The 20,657-nt window shown below is 32.6% G+C and overlaps 2 protein-coding genes across 3 annotated transcripts in view; both read right to left on the bottom strand.

The window, feature by feature from the left end:
* LOC133203866 (uncharacterized) overlaps positions 1-20,657 on the bottom strand; it is a 53,735-nt gene that overhangs the window by 22,252 nt on the left and 10,826 nt on the right. For both annotated transcript variants that reach the window (XM_061339665.1, XM_061339663.1), the window contains exons 2-5: positions 10,119-10,745; positions 6,983-7,036; positions 4,132-4,202; positions 2,867-3,098 (exon numbers count right to left, since the gene is read on the bottom strand). In XM_061339665.1, the coding sequence (XP_061195649.1) occupies positions 2,867-3,098; positions 4,132-4,202; positions 6,983-7,036; positions 10,119-10,743 (982 nt within the window). In that variant the 5' untranslated portion in view covers positions 10,744-10,745. The remainder of the gene's footprint in view (positions 1-2,866; positions 3,099-4,131; positions 4,203-6,982; positions 7,037-10,118; positions 10,746-20,657) is intronic.
* Positions 11,534-20,619, bottom strand: LOC133204232 (uncharacterized). Its single transcript, XM_061339975.1, has 9 exons — positions 20,567-20,619; positions 16,927-17,226; positions 15,457-15,534; positions 15,197-15,253; positions 14,806-14,930; positions 14,152-14,223; positions 13,858-13,916; positions 12,083-12,311; positions 11,534-11,687 (listed from the first exon to the last, which is right to left on the bottom strand). Exons 1-9 carry the CDS (start codon positions 20,617-20,619, stop codon positions 11,575-11,577), a joined length of 1,086 nt encoding a protein of 361 aa, XP_061195959.1. The 3' UTR covers positions 11,534-11,574.

Here is a 20,657-nt window from a genome sequence, read left to right on the forward strand (position 1 = left end):
TCCATATTTAAAATAAAAAAGTGAATATTTAATTTTTTAAAAACTTTTTATACTTTTTTTTTTCAAATATTTTCCATAATACATGTATTACATGTAATACATAGCAATGCTCTATATTTAGAGTAAGTTCCAAACTTTATTAAAATGTAGAAAATTAGACCACACCCTTGCCTATAAATTTGCATTTCACTTTTTAGAATGAAATGTTATTAAAAAATATCAACAGATAAAAACTTGCAGAGAGTTAATAAGAAATTCCTTTTCAATATTATTTCCAAAGTAACCCTTGTCGATCAAAGTTATCTTGAAATATCCAAACCATTATTGCTTTTATTTGTTGAATGTTTAACCAAAGTTAACAAAGAAATATTAAGAAATTATTGCTTTTCATACTTTGTTTCAAAAGTAACAAGACAGCAAGGTTTTTTTTTTAACTTTTAGACACAGTCATTGTCACTTTTCTGAATTGCTGTAAACATTAATAATTGGACTCTGAACATGTTCATAAATGTTCTTTTTTCAAAACTTAGAATACGTTGCCATGGTAACCATGTAATGTAGCAACACATATTTGCCTCATATGAATTAAAGGTATCAAATTCTTGACAACACATATATCAAGTTAAAAGAAATTCTGTGACTATGTATTCTTCTGCTCATATATAAGAGCCAAAGTAAATACAGAGAATGAATCTTTCAAACACTCAATGAAATCAAGTGGTTGTTATCAAAATTGTTTCCATGGGAAGTTTATATAACAAAAATACTTTTATGAGGTCCATAATACATTTTTAATTTTGCTAAACTGCAATTTTAGGACTAAATTTGAAACATTTCTTACCACTGTACATGAATATCTGCCAAAATTAAGCTTTGTGGCCTTGTTGCTATGGGGAATTTGCTGTTGCCATGGAGATAAGTAACTGTACAATAGTCTTTAATTTACTAAGAAGTCTGATTTATGTTTTATCACTTTAAAATTTATTTCTAGTACTCTAAGATAACAATTTATACAATTTTTCTGCGTAAGACTGCACAATTATTCACTTTTTATATATCAAAACATCTATTATTGTTGCTAGGCAACGGACACTAATTTTCAAAAAACCCACGTGTTTGAATTTGGATTTCATCAGAGACATTCCTCTACTTTTATGTGAAATACATGCAAAAGCTGATATTTTTATATGCAAATTTTAATTTGACCTTGAATGTTGCCAAAATCAAGATAAATGCTGAATCAGCAAAAAATGCAAAACATGTATATCTTCCATTGCCTGTTACAGAACTAACTTTAAATCTGATATCTTCGATTTGGGTTCTTAAAACACTTAAAATGTGTATCTTCTTTATGCTAGTAAATAGGAATAATTTTATTCATTATAATTTACATTTCATTTCAAGTCTTAAAGGATAAGTGACTTGTTGTCCTACCACAGGGAAAAATTGGCCGGTTGCTAGGGAAATTTCTTTGACCAGGTTTCCATAGTAACCATGAACTAAAACATTTTTTATTTTACATACAAGGATCATAGTGCAAGAGAAATCTATGTGTTGAAAATCATCAAATTCTGAGAACCTTCATGTATCACCTTTAGGAGTGAAATGGTTCACCGCGGTATCGATTCACTGCAGTATTTTTTCTCGGTTTGATACACGGCGCAGAATCTTTTCTTTTCGATTCGGTTCATTTTTTGGTCGGGATCGTTATTCAGTTGGGTTTGGCATAAGGTAAAACACGTTACACAGTATAAATAAGTATAGAAAACGTAAATTTTTGATGACTGATAGCTTGTAAAATAATTTTTGACAGTCAAATAATTTTAATCAATTTCTTCTAGTCAATTTGCAAATAAAATTTGTAAAATATGTGACTAGATTTAGAAAAAGAAAGCATAAAACAACGTTGAATTTGTTTCCTTCTATCAAAATGTATCGTATCGAAAATAACCGAACCGAGACAAAATTATACAATACGTATCGAACCGGGAAGGAGGTGTATCGTTTCACCCCTAATCACCTTTTGTCTGATTTTTATATGAACTGGTACTTAATCTCTCTAGGGTGTTATCATAATACATGTAGTTAATATATTCTCTATGCACTTCCGTTGCGTTTACCTAGAAGGAATTTTCAACGCGCTGACTACAATGCTGTTTATTATGTATTATTTGTGCAGAATTTATGTACGTGTATATGTATAAAAACTATCTGGTTTATTTCTTTTTTATGTCTTTCTCCTATCAATCATGCAACTCTTTCTCTCTTGTGTATATGTATATTGTATTACATGTATATGACTATATATAAATGTTAATTTACAATGTACTTTCTTTTTGCCCCATGAGGGCCCTTAATTGGTAAATAAACTAATTGTTCAATTGTTCATATAATGTATAGTGGGGGTATTTTTGTGTGGAATGATTATTTTGGGATTTTCACGATTTTTTCCTATGGTACACATGATGAATAAATGTAATAAATATAATTTGTAAAAAAAAAATCTCCAACAAACCTCAAGGTTGAATTGCCGGAGGGGGGGAGGGGGGGGGGGGGTCCTGTCCACAAGTATCTTTGGTAAAATGACATTATCTTTTGTAACATACATGTAAGTACTCTTCATAGCGCTGAGCATCGACTGGGTCTTACTGACATCATAAGCAAAAAGAGATTAGCCGCACTGGTTGAAGATCATTTTTAATAATAATTAATAGTAATTTTGATCGACTCTGCTGTCTCTACATTGCATAAAAAATCTAAAATATATTTTCATGCAGGCTTATTAAAATAGCTCAGATGAACTCATTTCCATACACAACTCAAAAACGTTTCGTATGATCTATAAAAAAAATATCACAAAATTTACCGTATATAATGTCGACGGCTACACTGCAAACTTCAACAAAGCTATTTAGGTAATGATTGGGTAAGCAGTGATATAAAAATAAGCGTGAAGATGTGCAATTTTGAGGAAATGATGAACAATTCTTTAGGCGACGGGCTTGTTCAAGCTCTGACAAGCTCAGAGGACATGATCGTACATAGTTGACCGTATCCTTTGTCTCTGGACAGGAAAGGATCGGCTGAGGATTAACAACCTGTAAAAGATAAGATTTTTTTTATCGCAGATTCTCCCTAAAGTACAGATACATACCGTAAACAAAATGTTTTTGTGAAACACTGATCATGATGTCCACTGTGTCACAGCTCAAGACTACCCCCACCCACCCGGGCTGGGTTTTTCAGATAAGGTGCCAAGTCACTAATACTAGTACATGTATTTGATGGATCTAAGAGGTGTTAACAATTTGTTTAAACATTTTGAGTGAAAATTTATGGTAATTGCTCATTATATTTTTTAATGAATGAAACTAAGGCGCAGCTTTATAAAACATCAAAACTAATAATAACATTGTTTTTTATTACACTGAAAAAATAAATAATTTTTCAAGTATTTGATAATTGCGAAATCTAGATGCATTATTTATCCATTTTTTCTACAGTGACTATAGGTCAAGATCATAACATACCCTCAGGTCATACAGTGTAAGTAATCTTTGTGTAAAGTGGCAACTGCCAACATCCCAACATTATTTTCAATAAGAAAGATAGACCGGACACAATTTATGAACTTTTTCTTTCAGTGACCTTGAACTTGCCAAAATGACCTTGGGTCAAGGTCATGATACACCCTCAGGTCAGGAACAATCTTTGTGTGAAGTAAGTAGATTCAAGTTTATCCATTAGAAAGATTTGGACTAGATACAAATTATGAACCTTTTCTGTCAATGACCTTGAACGTGCCCAAATGACCTTAAGTCAAGGTCATGACACACCCTCAGGTCATGAACAATCTTCATGTGAAGTAGTAGATTCTAATGTTCCTCCATATGAACCGGACACTGATGCAGTTGAATAGCTCTCATCAATATCTATCAGCGTATGAAGCTTGATGAAAATAACTTGCTAATAAATTGCTAAATGCAAAGCGCAATGGAAGTACAGAAGGATGGAAGGTGGTCATGACAAACTCTATATGCCCCGGCCATATTCATGGCGGGGCATAAAAATTAAAAAACACTTAGTCATAATTAATTTACATTGTGACAAAGATTTTTTTAAACCACTTACCTGTAAAAGAAGGAAAAGAAAAATAAAGAATAATATTCCTTTTTGCCAAACTTGAAACACATTTCTTTTTCCTACAAAAAAATATTATCTAATAGAGTTTCCCTCATAGCTTTGTGCTATATAAGGAATGTGTGTTGATTTGTGTCTGTGAGGGTGTGAAAATAGCACATTACAGAGAATGTCACTATTTTTTATATTAAATATCAACCTCAGCATCAAAATAGAGTTCAACTGTGGATAAAAGTATTATTCTCTAAAAAAGAGACATATTGGCCACAACGCACACCTGATTCACTATGGACCTGCTGATCTTCATCAGCTCCCCTATACAAGTAGTTGAACTGTATGTAATGAACTTTTGCATAATGTTCTTGTCTCAAATACAATGTAAAATATTTTGCCCACCCTATACTCATAAGTCATGATTTGAACAGGAAAACTTGAACTTGAATCTTCACAACAAGCATATGCTTCAGTAAAAAAAATGACTAATTTCAGCTTATTTTTCTTGAGAAGATGATATAATTTTGAATATTTTTCCTATAAATTCCTAAGTAAAAGTTTGATCACCCATTGTGGTCCCATCCTACCTCTGGGAGTTATGATATGAGCATACCTCAATCTACACTAAGTAATGAAGTTTTCACAAAATATTAATGTACTAAGTTGCATCTTTTCTGGCCCAGTAGTTTTTGAGGATTTTTTTTTCAGACTCTTAAATAATAGTGAAGAACAGCAGATTATTTTTTGCATTTACAAGACATAGAAAAACACATGGGTCATGTCAAACTTATGTGCAAATACATCGCAAGAAAGTGTAAGATGCATGTGAACCTGCGACACACAGTTTATTTGTAAATCCAAGTACAATGTACTAGTAGTTCTACAACAAGCATCCCCAATTCCAGGAAAATCAAATTGTTTCTACACCTGGTAGAAGCAACTAATATTGCAGGGATATTGCAGCAATCTGATTAAGGTAATTTAGAAAGCTTTAATAATTAGTTAGGAAACAAGAGGCCCATGGGTCACATCGCTCACCTGAGTAACTTTGGTCATGCTGTTCTTTACCAGATTTCCCCCTTGTAATACTTATTATGGCCCTGTCCTACCCCCAGGGGTCATGATTTTAAGAAATGAAATGAATTTAAAATCTACACTATCCCAGGATGCTTCCACATAAGTTTCAGTTTTTCTGGCTCAGTGGTTCTTGAGAAGAAGATTTTTCAAGATTTTTCTTACATATTTCAATGTAAAACTTGGATTCCCTATTGTGGCCCCGCCCTACCTACCGGGGTCATGATTTTTACAATTTAGCATCTACACTACCCCAGGATGCTTCCACATAAGTTTCAGTTTTTCTGGCCCAGTTGTTCTTGAGAAGAAGATTTTTCAAGATTTTTCTTACATATTTCAATGTAAAACTTGGATTCCCTATTGTGGCCCCACCTTACCCCTGGGGGTCATGATTTTTACAATTTAGCATCTACACTACCCCAGGATGCTTCCACATAAGTTTAAGCTTTTCTGGCTTAGTGGTTCTTGAGAAGATTTTTCAAGATTTTTCTTACATATTTCAATGTAAAACTTGGATTCCCTATTGTGGCCCCGCCCTACCCCCCGGGGTCATGATTTGAACAATTTAGAATCTCCACTACCCCAGGATGCTTCCATATAAGTTTCAGTTTTTCTGGCCAAGTGGTTCTTGAGAAAAAGATTTTTTAATGACTTTGACCCCACCCTATTTTTGTTTTTTCTTGATTATCTCCCCTTGTAATGGGACTTGGCTTTATTTTAACAATTAAAACTCCCCTTTACCCAAGAATACTTTGTACTAAGTTTGGTTAAAATTGGCCCAGTGGTTCTTGAGAAGAAGTTAAGAATGTGAAAAGTTTACAGACAGACGGATGGACAGACAGACGGACGAACGGACGGACAGACGGACGATGGACAACGGGTGATCAGAAAAGCTCACTTGAGCTTTCAGCTCAGGTGAGCTAAAAATGATTTGTTATAAATCTTGTCAGATTATTCCATCTTCAATGGCTATTATGAGAAGGATTTTCTCTTATGTCTACCTTTATGACCCCCCCCCCCCTTTCCAAAAAAAAAAAGGAATGGAAATAATTAATGACAAATTTCAAAAATTTAAAAAAAAAATAATATTAGGAATGTAGAACTGTGTCTAATTTGTAATTTTGTAGTAAATATATTGAATAAATGATGTTACATTTACTTATATATTTTATTTTACCTGTCAATTAAGGTTCTTTTCAATCTTATTGATTTTTCCCAATTTGACACAAATGTCGATGATTTTTCCCTATTGTAAAGGCCCAGGCCCCTTTTTAAAAATGTAGAAAAATCACTGCAACAGTTTGACTGCTTGATGTCCAGGAGTACAGAAGACGATTTTTAAAGATTGCATTAATTTTAGTGGTTTTGGCCCTACTCCTCAGGCCCCAGGGGGGCAGGGACCATGAAATTTACAGTTTTTGTTCCCCTTCACCATAGATGCAATATTCCAAAATTGGCTGAAATTGGTTAAGTGTTTTTAGAGAAGAAACTGAAAATGTTCAAATGTTAAGTATAACGCACGACAACAGACAAAAACAGATAGCAATAGGTCACCTGAGTGATTCAGGTGACCAAATAATGACAAAGGACTCTGCAATTTTGTGATGTTTCAAACTTCAAGCATCTCCTGCTGCCCAGTCTTTTAATACCTTTGGGCTGGAGCAATACTTGGATAAAGATACAGGGCAGGGAATACAACTGAGCTTTCCAGGCTGACAGAACATCTAGGCCTGTGTTACAAAAATGAGTTTAAACAATTTGTACTTGCACTTACTTGGAAACCTGCAATATTTTGGAAACATTCTGTCATTCTTTGCAACAGCATTCTCTGTAATTGAAAGCATTGAACATCTTATTCATCAAAAATATATATTCTAATCTACAAATTACAAAATTATTAAGTAGGACAACTAACAAGTGGTTGTGTGATATCTTTAAATGATAAATGAATGAAGATCCAATATGTATGGAACATACATGTTCATGTATGCGGTGAATATATGTAAATATAAATTACACTCAACTCTGAAATGGTGTGCACTTTTTGTTACACACAATAAATAATGCATAAATCCATAACTCTTATTGTCCATCCTATTTTTTCCAGACCAAAAAGAAACAGAAATGCAGCTAGGTAAATGGATGAAAAAGATTGCATTTGATGAGAATTATATATGTGTAGAAGTATTTCAAAAGCAATTTGTAAATTCAATGAGTAGAATAAATTTCACGTAAATATCTTCATCTTATTAATACTCACATGAAAATTAATGACCCTTAATTAGTAAATCAAAACTGGAAATTTTTTTGAACATCTTTTTTAGAAGACAAGAATGAAAAGGTTCTCTCTTAAATAAACATAAATGTAATAATCATTTATTTCATCAAAAAACACACTCAATATACAATGTACTAGTACCTTCATAATTTCTAGTCTTTTTTTTCTAGGTTTTCGAGATATATATCTCGAGATATGCATAAACTATCAAAAATTTGATGCATGGATTGATATATTATTTTTTGACTGATTTTGAATAGAAATGACATAAATAATAAATCCCTAAGATATAAAAAAAATCATAATTTTTCTTTAGTGCTTAGATATGCAATTTTGTGTTGTTTTCTATGTAATTCTAGACAAAATTTTGTACACTGTGACAAAATCTTATAAAATTCTCCAACTTTACCTGGCAAACATTTTTCAGGTTACCTATTTGAATATAAATCTATGAGAAATATTGCTGATTTCTGAAAAAAGTTTGTTTGTGTTATTTATCCTTAAGATTTTTTTTCCCCGTTTATTTATTTATTTTTTGTCAAATTAAAGTTCTCATGTCTTTCAACAATGAGGAGAATACATATTTGCTATTTACATGTAAAAGTGTTTGTTGGAATTACCTTTTTTTGATTTCTATTTTCCATTTCTTTTTTTTTTTTTTTCATTATAATGAACTCATTTTTCCGTCCCTTTTAGGACTTTAGTATATTAGTGTTTCTGCTTTACTCTTAACCATATTTTTATGAAATATATCTGAAATGAAGAATTATAACAAAATGTTAAAAAGGAGATGGGCGAACATAGTGTACAAAAAGCCTATAACAGCTTCAGATATATAAAAATCATGTTCAGTTAGTGAATTTAGTATTTGAGTAAAGATCTCATTATTGAAATTTATAAAATGATGATAAAGAAAACTTTTCTGAGGAAAATTTTCTTGGCAAAATTTATTCTTTCATTAAAAACTAATGAGGTATTAATGGGGCTCGAACCCTGGCAATAAAAATCCTGAGGATCATTTTCTTTCCAGACTAGCACGCCAACCACTAGACTACACAAGTCGGTGATTTTTTTCTACCCATTGGGAAAGGGTCCGGTACAGGTTTAATTGGGGAAAAAAATAGCATATCGAAGTAGAAAAAAGGCGAATTTTCTGTCATTTAAACAAATGAAACGTATTTTGCGTTTATTCCAACCTCATTACCTAATACCCCGTGTTTCAAAGAATAAACAACAAGTATTTATTGTTTTTCATATCAATGTCCCTTGTTTTTGTATTTTCATGCTTTCAGTTTGTCAAAATATATGACTGTCACACTACACTGTTTACACCACAGGTCCCGCCATATTACGACTAATCTCTACTTTTGATTTCACCGGAACTGAAACTATTAGTCAACTTGTTCAATGTTTCATTTAAAAAGAAATATGATGTCATGATCGTAGTCTGTTGCTTGGCAATTGAATTGGGAAATTTTAGTCTCAAAATTGGGAAAAATTAAAATTTTTGGGCATTGGGAGTGGTACCATTTATCGGTACCAGTTATATAAGGGAAAAAAACACTGCAAGTCCTGATTTCTTTTTGATTTTTTTTTATTTTTTCATAGTGGCATTTAAATCATGTTTGTGATAAGACCTTTTTTTCAATTGACTTCAAGTGCTAATGTTATGTCATAAAAGTATATTTTTAAGGTATAGTGGGTCTTTGCTCCCTGTTTTTGGAAACTAAATTATTTTTATGCAAACTATAAGGATTAACTTTCAAAAAAAATGTAGCGAAGACCCACTCATATCGAAAAAAAAGTGTTATGAGAAAATGACTCTTTTTGCCCTTTTTAGTGTGTGTATAATATTTCATAAGCAAATAATTTCAATCTTTGTGAGAATTTTGCCAATACGTTCTATTTCCATTATTGAAGAGTTATAGTTCTTAGTGCGCTCTTTTGTGAAAAAGTTGGAGAATGTACAAATCTCGCGGGATTTCTGGGACAAACGTAACATAAACATGTAAACAACACGTTGAATGTCGATGAACAAATCCTAACAAAATGAATATGAAATATTTTATTGTTGTGAACTTTATTTAAATCAAGAGTAGAGATGACAAGGATATTAATTTACATCTATTGGTGATCGTATGTATCTATTTATCGTAATGGTACATTTAAAGTCAATACACATACCTCGGAAATGTCGTATTTTTATTTATGGACAATAAAGTTAGGGTTTTCGCTCATTTTCATATGTCTTTTAGTTCTTCTATTCTTTAGTTAGAATGACAAATGCACTTAACATTTAAAATTGGTTAGATACTGGCATGTTTTGTATTATCTGCAATGCCATGCTGTCCCAGTCAGACGACCAAACTCTCCTCTAATTCTGAAGAGTTCACTAATGGAAATACAACGTATTGTAGGGTTTGTACATAAGTATATTTTAATGTAAGATGAAATATCAAGGAAAATTTTGATATAATTGAGATTTAATTTTTCACCTTCATGTTTGTCACACTATAGGCTTTTCGCTTGTCATGTTCACCAATCTTCTTTTATTAATGTACGATTTTTTTTTTCTGTGATTCCTGAGCATTCACAATTATTCTCCATTTATATAAATAAAGTGTTATATTACCTTCATATTTGATAGTTTGAGGAATGCATTTCTTTAATTTTGTCCCATTTATCTTGCTCACAAAATCCTTCTTTACTGTATATTTGTCATCTTTTCCACTCCATTTTAAAGAGGTCTTTACTTCTTCCAAAAATATATTATTAGGTTTTCCTCTGGTATGATGAATTGAAAATGATTGTGTTTCCTCTTTGCACACACTTGTTGAAGAATCTCGAATATGCAGCTGTTTCTGTCCAACTGGATATACTTGCACAGAAACAGCATTTAAATGCCTTAAAGCTTCAAACAGTAATGATAAATTTGGATGTCTTGAGGTAGAAACTGTACTTTCAAAGGTAGATGAAGAATAACTTAAACATGGAAGAATTTCTGACATCCGAAGATTCAATATCCTTGTGCAAACTAGTTTACTAATGTACATGTACAACTCTGAAATTGAACTGGATTTTTTTACAGAAAGATCCAAATTATCTTTTGAATTGGGATTGCGTGTGATCATCAGAAACTGACAAGGGCATTCGATTTTAAAATTTTCCATGTAACCTTTGGGTAAAAAGACTGGGTTGATTAACGGGTCACATCCTCCAAGGCCTTGATGGTCTCTATCCATGGATAATATATGCATGACTGAAAATGAAACAAGAGGCCCAAGGGCCTTAACGGTCACCTGAGTACAATTTAGAGGATCCATAAACTGATAAATGAAGCTTATGTTGTCCAAAAGCAAGAAAAACAGTATAATTAGGATCAACAAAATAATTGGTCTATCTGTCCCCCATTTACCATTATTACATGTACCATGCAGACTATTAACAAAATATTTATTTTTTAACCCTGTATTATTACCTCTCATATTGCCCTTACAGAATTGCAGCATAATTGCAGTACATATGCAGCACATTATCAGTATAAAATCCCAGTAGACTATCAGTAGAGCTACAGTAGTGCTGCAAATGTACTGCAGAGCTTTTAAATGGAAAAATGAAATGAAGCAGCAGACTTGCAGTATGTTTCAAATATGTTAATTAAGACTGCAATTGTACTGCAAAAAGGACTGCCAGGCAGTATATGCTGCCCTGCAGTAATTCTTGAATACCTCTAGTCTACTGGCCTGCAGTACTTGTGCTGTTAAGCAGTAGACATGTTTCAGTGTGTTTCAAACATCTACTGCACAGCAGTACTGTATACCCAAATATGGAAGCTTTGGTTGGCAGTAGAGTTGCAGCATGTTTCAAATATTTAAATTAGTACTGCACAGCAGTACTGTATACCCAAATATGGAAGCTTTGGTTGGCAGTAGAGATGCAGCGTGTTTCAAATATTTCAAGTACCCGTTAGGACAGCAAAACAGAACTGATGTATACCATGAATATGGTTGGCTGCCTTTGTAAAATACAACAACTATTAATAAAAACTAATGTGAATTCTTTTATCACACACATATGTATATTGAAGTCTACTCTACATGCTGCACAACCTTCTTGCTCTTAGCTCTTGCAGATGATAATTTTGCAGCCATTGCTTGACGAATAGCCCCTTTTGTTGCACATGACTTCTGCGCTGAAAAATCTGAAAACAAATTAATGAAAATAATAGATATTTAAATTTAAACATCATTAATTTAAAAAAAATGTCAGGTCTAAGGTGATTCTTAAAATGCAGGTCTATTATAAATTGTATTTATACAGAAAGATACGGAAATGAAAAAGACAGATGGAGCTCTTTTATAAATGGAAGGAGGTATAAAAAGGGTTAGATGTACATACACTGATATCCAGTGATCAAACAGAAGAGATAGATACAAAATCTCTTTCTTTTTTAAATTCCAAATATGTTACTCTGTTTACTTTGTTAAAAATAATGACTATTTAATCTGTATACTTTGTTAAAAATAATGACTATTCAATTTGTAAAGCCATAATGTTATGACTGACATGTGAAAGAACAATATAATGAAAACATACTGATAATTGCACTTGTTATGGTTTCATCTAGCAGTAGATGGCCTTTAGCATTGGGAGACAGCTTGCAATCAGGAAAGTCTTTCTTGGTGAAGAATATATTCATGAGGAGTTTTGCCATCCGTTTACCATAGGCAGCTGTTCCTTGGGCAGAAGGGTCTCGCACTCTTTGTACGTGGTCAATATCATGTTGATAGAGGTACACACCTGATCCAGGTGTTAGTTCAACCATCTGAAATAATACTAGATTACTGATTAGTCTGTATTTTTAAGATGTAGTCAGAAAAAATCTACATTAATCAAATATCAATGAAATTATTTACGTCTACATCTTGATTAAATATTTTTATATCATACTGTGGTCCTTGTCTACACCTGGAAAAAGTCCCTTGAATCAGCAGATAATTATGTTCCCCAAACGAAGTTTGGGAACATATTGTTTTTACTCTGTTTCTTATTATTATTATTATTATTATTCTTTTTTTCTACTTTCTTCTCCGGTACTTTTTTGTCCGGGAGTGTTCTCATAGAACCACTCATCCGATTGACATGAAACCTTTTTAGGGTTAATAGGCATGTTGTGTAGGTGTTCGGAACGAAGGTCATTTTGCGCGCACATGCATGCACGTGCGCGCGCGTGCAATGAGTGAAATGACTGATATACTTGATGAAGCCGTAACTTTTATATTTCTTGATGACTTGCTTTGAAACTCAAAATATAAAGATATATTAGTAGTCTAGACAAGATAACATGGTCAAATTAGCGTGAACTCACGCGCATGCACGTGCCCTCTTCTCTGATTGGCTGATACAAAAATCTCAGTAATTTCCTTCTTTTTTGACAAAATACTTTGAAATTTAGAATATAAGTATATATTATAAGGTGCTACAGCATGTTATATAGGAAATTTCTTGAACACACGCGCATGCAGGTGTGCTGCAATCTGATTGGTTGAAACTTTAAATGTCTATAACTCCCTTGGTTTTCAACAAAACAGGATGAAATTTACGACATGGATAGGCACATAGAGCTCCTACATTATGATACTATCAAAATTGAATGCAAGGCCATGCATGTGCGTATGCTGAATTCTGATTGGCTATTACTTAAAGGGTTACATCTCTCTTATTTTTCAATGAGATTCTTTAATATTTAACACAAATGTATGTATTGTGAGACACTATAAGAAAATTAATTTGAAAAATGTAGAAAACATGTGCAAGCACAGGCGCTGAAATTTGATTGGCTAATACCCATATGGCTATATCGGAGTAGTTTTCCAATGAAATACTCTTAAAAATAAAGTGTCCATCTATATTACAAAAGTATTGTCTAATTTATTGAAGCTTGTAGGGAATGGGGCATCATAAGGGATTGGGGAGCCGTTTGGGGAACATCTGTAACGGTTCCCGTTACAATTAGCACTAGTTGATTATGAAAGATATCATGATGAATAAACTGTACATGTGTCAAATAAGCAAAACTTTTTGCATTTTGGGGATAAAAAATTTCAAAATATTCAATTTAGTAAATACAAACAATTAAAAGCCCAAGCTGGATTCGAACTCGGGATGTGTGGTTCACAATTCCATACATTAACCATTAACCACTTGGCTATGGAGTTCATTGAACAAGATGGTCATTAAAACCATTTTAATAATTAAAACTAAATGGCTTTTCGAACAAGGTCAGCCATATTGATTTAAACTTTCCCCTTAAAACTTATTATTTGAATCATAACAGCTAGTACCTATAATACTTTAAATACATCAGTTACCTTGTATCTTTTTGCCACATCACTCGAAAGTTTACCAGGCTTTGGCATGGTGTAATCCTCTGTAAAATAATTCAATTTTTTAAAAATGTGGGGTTTCAATGACAATTGCAAAGTTTCTGTTTTTTAATGCAGACCCATTGAAACTATTAAACAACTGTTATGTGTTTACTTTATACATGATTACTAAATAGTCTTATGTAGTTCCATAGATTCTGAACCAATACAATTTTAATGACTATTGAAACTTGCATTGTCACACTAATTAACTGTAATTAATGACAGAATGAGATATACCATTATTTTCTTTTGACATATTCTGGCTTTTCAATTTCAACTCCTCCAACTCTTTGTAAGCCTCTGAAAGTTCTAAAAAAAAAAAAAAGTTGCACAATTTTAATATTCAAAATGAACAAAAAAAAGTCAAAACTTAGAAACCTAAAAAGCTGTAATTTAAATAATTATTAGAGAGGTTGAGATTTCAAACGTGTACAAGGGGAATCACCTAAATTCATCGCATATTACGTCCTCCGTTTTTGTGACGAGAAGGTTTTTATGAGTTAAATCTCTAAACTTGAAAAGTGTCGTCTACACTAAGTACAAACTTGTGCTTTTACAACAAAAATAATCTAATTGATGAGTGAATATATTCTTGTGATACATTAATTAGATTTTTAAACTTTATTTGCATGCAGATTGATTAAGAAATTCACCATTTATTTGAAGTTAATTAAGTAAATTCATGTACACGTTTATATCCTACAGGTTATGAAATCTCAACTGATAAATTACAAAAACAGGTACGTGTACATGTAGTTATACATGTAACACACGTACACGTTACCTGTACACGTCTTAATCTCAACCTCTCTAATAACTAAACTTTGACTTGTACAATTTACAGAAAAATTTTGCATCGATATACAATTTGAAATGATTAATTTAACCTACTGCATTTTAGAATGCCATTTTCTTTAATTGCTTCAGCATACTTCACCTCCAGTGCTCGGTTTCGAGGGGCTTTTTGAGCCACAGTATTGTGCCCTTTAGCATTCACTTGTTGAACTGGCAGGTCCCTATAAACACAATACAATGTATCATACTTTGCTACAGAAGCATAAACATTTTCAATTTGAATTGAATTACTAAGGATAACAATTATTACTCTAAATTCAATGTAATGGGAACAAACTTATATTTTGTTAGAATAATAACCTACATCATAATAAAATATCACTCATTATTTAGGCGATTGAATAACTCAATTAACCCTCTTTTGATGCAAACTCAGATTTTTAACAAAACTTCAATCTAATACAAATGTGAAATCACTTTTGCTTACGTTAAAGCAATCAATTCAGCATCGAGTGCATCCTCCTCATGATCAGAGTCATCAGCTCTAAAAAAAAGAATGATTTACCATATTAGTGTTAAAAAAATGTGTAACTGTTAATTTACCACACCAAGTAAAAACAAGTTACATATTATTCAAAATTTTACAGCAATTTGTTTTAAATTTTTAACATTGTTTTACTTTTAAATATTGTATAAATATACATATTATTTTAAGATGAGGAGATATCTTTGAGAACTATTACTCACAACTGTGTAAAGTCAATGTCCTGAAGAGGTAGTAGAGGTAGTAAGTCTTCCTCAGTGTCTTTGTTCTCGTTTTGAATTCTACAAATAAATAAAATATGAATGAACAACAGTCAATAATTGAAATGTTACAAAAATATTGACCAGTCAATATTTTAAGAGAATATTTTTTGCAATGAAATGGCTGACTTATTCTTTGCTACTGATAAAAAATGCGACATTATTAATTCATAATGGGTATGCAATTTAACAATTGCTTAAGGCTTTAAGCAGCAGTTTGCTAGCTATAGAAAAGACTTCCAAATTAACTGAAAAATAGTGACAAACTGCTTGTTAGCCAATTGGTAAGAGTTTATCAGGGTTGTCCCTAAGACCCGGGGGCAGGGGAATTTCCCCGCCTATAATGATGTAATCCCTTGGTTATTCTGGTATTCCCCCTCAACCCCCCCATCCTGTTAGGGAGGAACCCAAAAACCCCTTCTACTTTTTTAATGTCACCTGCTATTTCAATTCTTAGGGACAACCCTGTTTATACCTTGTTTTCCTTATACACTGATACTGAAACTGTGTTTTATTTTAATTTCTATTTCTTTGTTTTTATACATGTATAATACTATAGTGCTGTAACAGTGATTTTTCTACATCCTCTTTAGGTCCGAATATCGGCCCTTTCCCCTCTCAAAAATTACCGATTTTTTCCCCAATTTCTATTGCTTTTTTCCCAAAACAAAACCGATGTTGTTTTTGTTATATTGAATTTTTTACGTACGACTTATCTAAAATGGAACGCTATTGTTCTCGGTCATTCAGACTCTTAAAATAATAGTAAGAAACAACAGATTACGTCGTGCGTTTACAAGACTTAGAAAAACACATGGTCATGTCAAACCTGTTGTATAAATACATCGTAAGAAAGTGTAATGTGCATGTGAACCGGCAAAACGTAGCTCTATTTGTGAATCCAAGTACTAGTAACTCTACAGTAAGCATCAAAATCAAACTGTTTCTACATCCGGCAGATGCAACTAGTATTGCAGAGAAATGGCAGCAATATGATTAGCTAGGGTCATAAAAAAGCTTTAATAATTAGTTTGAAAAAAAAATGATTTGTCATTTATCATGTCAGATTAGTTTATCTTCAATGGCTATTACAAGAAAGATTTTCTCTTATGTCTACCATTATGACCAAAAAAAAATGGAAATATAGGTTGGTCACAATTAATGACAACTTTCAAAGATTAAAAAAAGGGTTAAGAATTTAGAACTGTGTCTAATTTGTTACTTTTTAGCAAATAAATTGAATAAATGATGTTACATTTACTTATATACCAGTATTTCATTTTACCTGCCAATTAAATTTCAATCTTTTTGATTTTTCCCAATTTGATACAAATGTCGATGATTTTTCCCAATTGTAAAGGCCCAGGCCCCTTTTAAAAAATGTAGAAAAATCACTGTGTAAAAAATGTTTACCTATTGAAGTCAATATTCAACTCTCGCAAAACTTTGGTATTTAGCTCTGTCCTGGCTTTTTTCTTCAGAATTGCCTCATTTTTTTTCTCTTCAAATTTCTTTTTTCTCATTTCTTCCTGTGCCTTTTTCTTGTCAATCGGATTGACTTCTTCCATTTTCTTCTTATTTGCTTTTTCGACTTTCTGCTTCTTATTCCTATCTTTACCCTGAAGCTGCTTTTCAGCTGATTTTTCCTGAGGCATGCTGTAAAATGTTTTAGAAAAATGAATAGAAAATTTACAATATTGCTCAAAGCTAAAATCATCATGTCAAAAATTTAAGTTACATTAAAAAAATGTACAAAATTAGTTGTAAGTGGTATATTAGTATGTAAACGCAGAGGCTAAAGTATTTTTTAGCAGTGTTTGTACATGTATCATTCATACCCAGCATGAAAAAAAACAAGAGGCCCAAGGGCCTTAACGGTCACCTGAGTACAACAATTTAGAGGATCCATAAACTGATAAATGAAGCTTTGTTGCCCAATAGCAAGAAAAATAGCACGATTAAGATCAACAAAATAATTGGTCTAGTATCTTTCTATCTGTCCCCCATTTATCACTATTATCATGCAGACTTTTAACAAAATGTCTATATTATAACCTCTCACATTGGCCTCACTTGGCCTTTGAAGAACATTTAAAAAGATAAGTTATTTTTGTTTCATTTTTATTCATCTATTATTTCCAAGTCTACCTGATTATTAAAACTATGAAAGTACTTTTTGTATTATACAATAAATGTTCTTGCATAATTCTCTTATTCTATTATCCTTTCAAATACATTATCTACAGTGATTGATTATCAAACTTAAGGTGAATGCCAAAGGGGAATAACCTCACTCAGTAGATTACAAATTAATAGAGCCCTGGCCAGGACCAGAACACTTGACTAAATGGTCCAGATGTTCAAAATTCTGGTAAAAATACCTTGCTTATTAAAACTTTTACTCTGTTTGCTTCCAATATGCCCAGGAGCAGAGGAGATTTTCAAAGAAATAATGTATTTTCACTATTTAACACAGCCCTACCCTAACACCAAAACCCATGACCTAGGATCATGAAAATTTACAAAATTGGAAGAGGTACCCTCATCATCCTAACTATGCAATTAGTTGAAGATTTTCAAAGAATTCACACATTTTCACCATATAATCTAATAGAGCCCCCCCCCCCCCCCCCGAGAAAAAACAGAACCCCTGGGACCACAAGTTTTAAAAATTTTGTAAAAGCATCCTTGCTCATCATAACTATACACTTGTTTCTTTGTTTCTTTGTTTTATAACCAGGAGTAGAAAAAAATATTTTGAAAGTAATTATGAATTTTCACTATATAATCAATAGAGTCCCACCCCCACCCTTTTACCAGAACCCCTGACCCAGGGGCCATGAAATTCACAATTTTGGCAGCCATGCTCATCATAACTATGTACTTAGTTAGTTTATTTCGTACCCAGGAGCAGAGAAGATGATTTTCAAAGATTTAATGCATTTTCACTATATAATCAATAGAGTCCCCCCCCCCCACACCTAACATCAGAACCCCTGGCCCTGGGGTCATGAAATTCTCAATTTTGGTAGAGGCACTCTTGCTCATCATAACTATGTACTTAGTTTATTTAATATCGAGGAGCAGACAAGAAGATTTTCAAAGAAATAATGCACTTTCACTATATGATGTATATAGCCCCACCCTAGCACCAGAACCCCCGACCCTGGGGCCATGAATTTCACAATTTTGGTAGAGGGCTCAATCCTTATAACAATCAGGCCAACAGTTTGACTGCTTGATGTCCAGGAGTAAAGAAGAAGATTTTTAAAGATTGCATTAATTTTGGTGATATCAGCCCTACCCTTCAGGCCCCAGGGGGGCAGGGACTATGAAATTCACAATTTTTGTTCCCCTTCACCTATAGGTGCTATATGCCAAAATTGGTTGAAATTGGTTGAGGGGTTTCAGAGAAGAAGCTAAAAATGTTCAATTGTTAACGCAAAACGCACGACAAATGCCGATGGACAAAAACGGATAGCAATAGGTCACCTGAGTGACTCAGGTGACCTGAAAATGTAAATTTTAGCAACTTATCAGTAAAGGGGGGGGGGGGGAGTCACTGTTAATTTTAATATATAAAAAATGTTGTATTTATAGAGTAAAATATTTTTAATTTCTGCATGCAATCACACTGTGAAACATATTGGATACAAATCCCATTTAAAGGCCGAGGTTTTCAACCGGTTGGTTTTCCTCAGGTAAGTTTGGTGTGGGGTGGAGCTTAATTGAAACGGCTGTGAAGCCCCAAGGGAACCAAGCTGGCTTGTGTATACCTACCCATATACACAGGATGTTACCTGTATATTACCTGTAAATGTTTTCCTAAGACATAGTTTAACTTCGCGTGTTGCTCAATCGTAATGTTGATCGTCAAATTTATGAAATAAAACATGCTAAATTTTTTATGTAGACTGATTCCTTTAGTTCAATTCTTTTTTAAAAAATATGTTTGAATAAAGGAGACAATTTTAGTTTAATTTTGTGCGTTAATCAATTTCAAATCTTTGGTTGTAAGCTGACGACACCGAGGGAAATAGTCATTTGCAAAACGAAAGTAGAAAAAAGCGCGGTCCTGAATAAGTCTCTAAAACTTAGAAATCCTGTTTGAAGGCTAAATTTTGTAGAAAATATATAATAAATTAGGCAAGTATTTTTTATATAATTCCTATGTGATTAACCCATGACGCATGTTTGAACAGTTTCGTAAAAATGGTCATGGCATCTGCGTATTGTTTCTCCGACAGTTAGACGAAACGGGAATATAGTCACTTTATCCTACTTTTTCCTCGGGATCCATAATTCTAAACATAACTTGCATATTCAATGACAGCTTTTATAATACTGCTTATTTCTCTTAAAAAAGGTTATTTTACCGTAACTTTCATCACCATGTCTCGGAGAAATATTACACGTCTTGAAATTTTTTTAACTTGGACAATATGACTATCTCATAATTATAAAAAAGAAATTATTATTTTATTAAATTACATGATGCTTCCAATGCAGTTCGGTATTTTCTGTTGTAAGTAAAATCGATGCACGTGTAAATTTGGATAACCTATACTGCATTATAGATTGTACAGTGAAATGAATCCCCCTTTCTTAATTACAATTTAAATAGATAAATGACTGATTTTCTTTTTCATTTATTTAATTGTCTGACAGACTGATTAAGTATAAATTATATATGGGTAATTACTTTATCATAAAGTAAAAAAAATAATATCAGCTCTGGCTGCTTCTTTATCACGATGTTTCATATATGCGGTAGGAATCAAAGACTGGCTGTTAATTCAATAATCGGTACGATCCCCAGCCAAGGTATACAAGATATACACAACGGCAGGTAACAAAATGTCAATCAATTTTCAGTATCCAATCTCAGGCTTAATTTCATCTGATTGACAGGGGTTCACAGACCAGGTAAAATTGAGGGTGGTGCTTATTTCCTCCCCCTTTAAACAAAAAAATTATGCTTACCCCCCTTTTTTTCAAGTTCAATACAGTCAAATAGACCATAATCAATAAATAAATCAATAAGTATAATTACCAAGTTTCTTCTTCAGTGGAACACAATCTAGGTGTTGTCCTAAGGAGATCCATTTCATTGTGTAATTCTCTTCTATCATCTATTAAAATGT

Source organism: Saccostrea echinata, unplaced genomic scaffold (assembly GCF_033153115.1).
Source record: "Saccostrea echinata isolate AGI-Se365-2 ecotype Australia unplaced genomic scaffold, CSIRO_AGI_Sech_v1 ptg000052l, whole genome shotgun sequence".
NCBI classification, from domain to species: domain Eukaryota; kingdom Metazoa; phylum Mollusca; class Bivalvia; order Ostreida; family Ostreidae; genus Saccostrea; species Saccostrea echinata.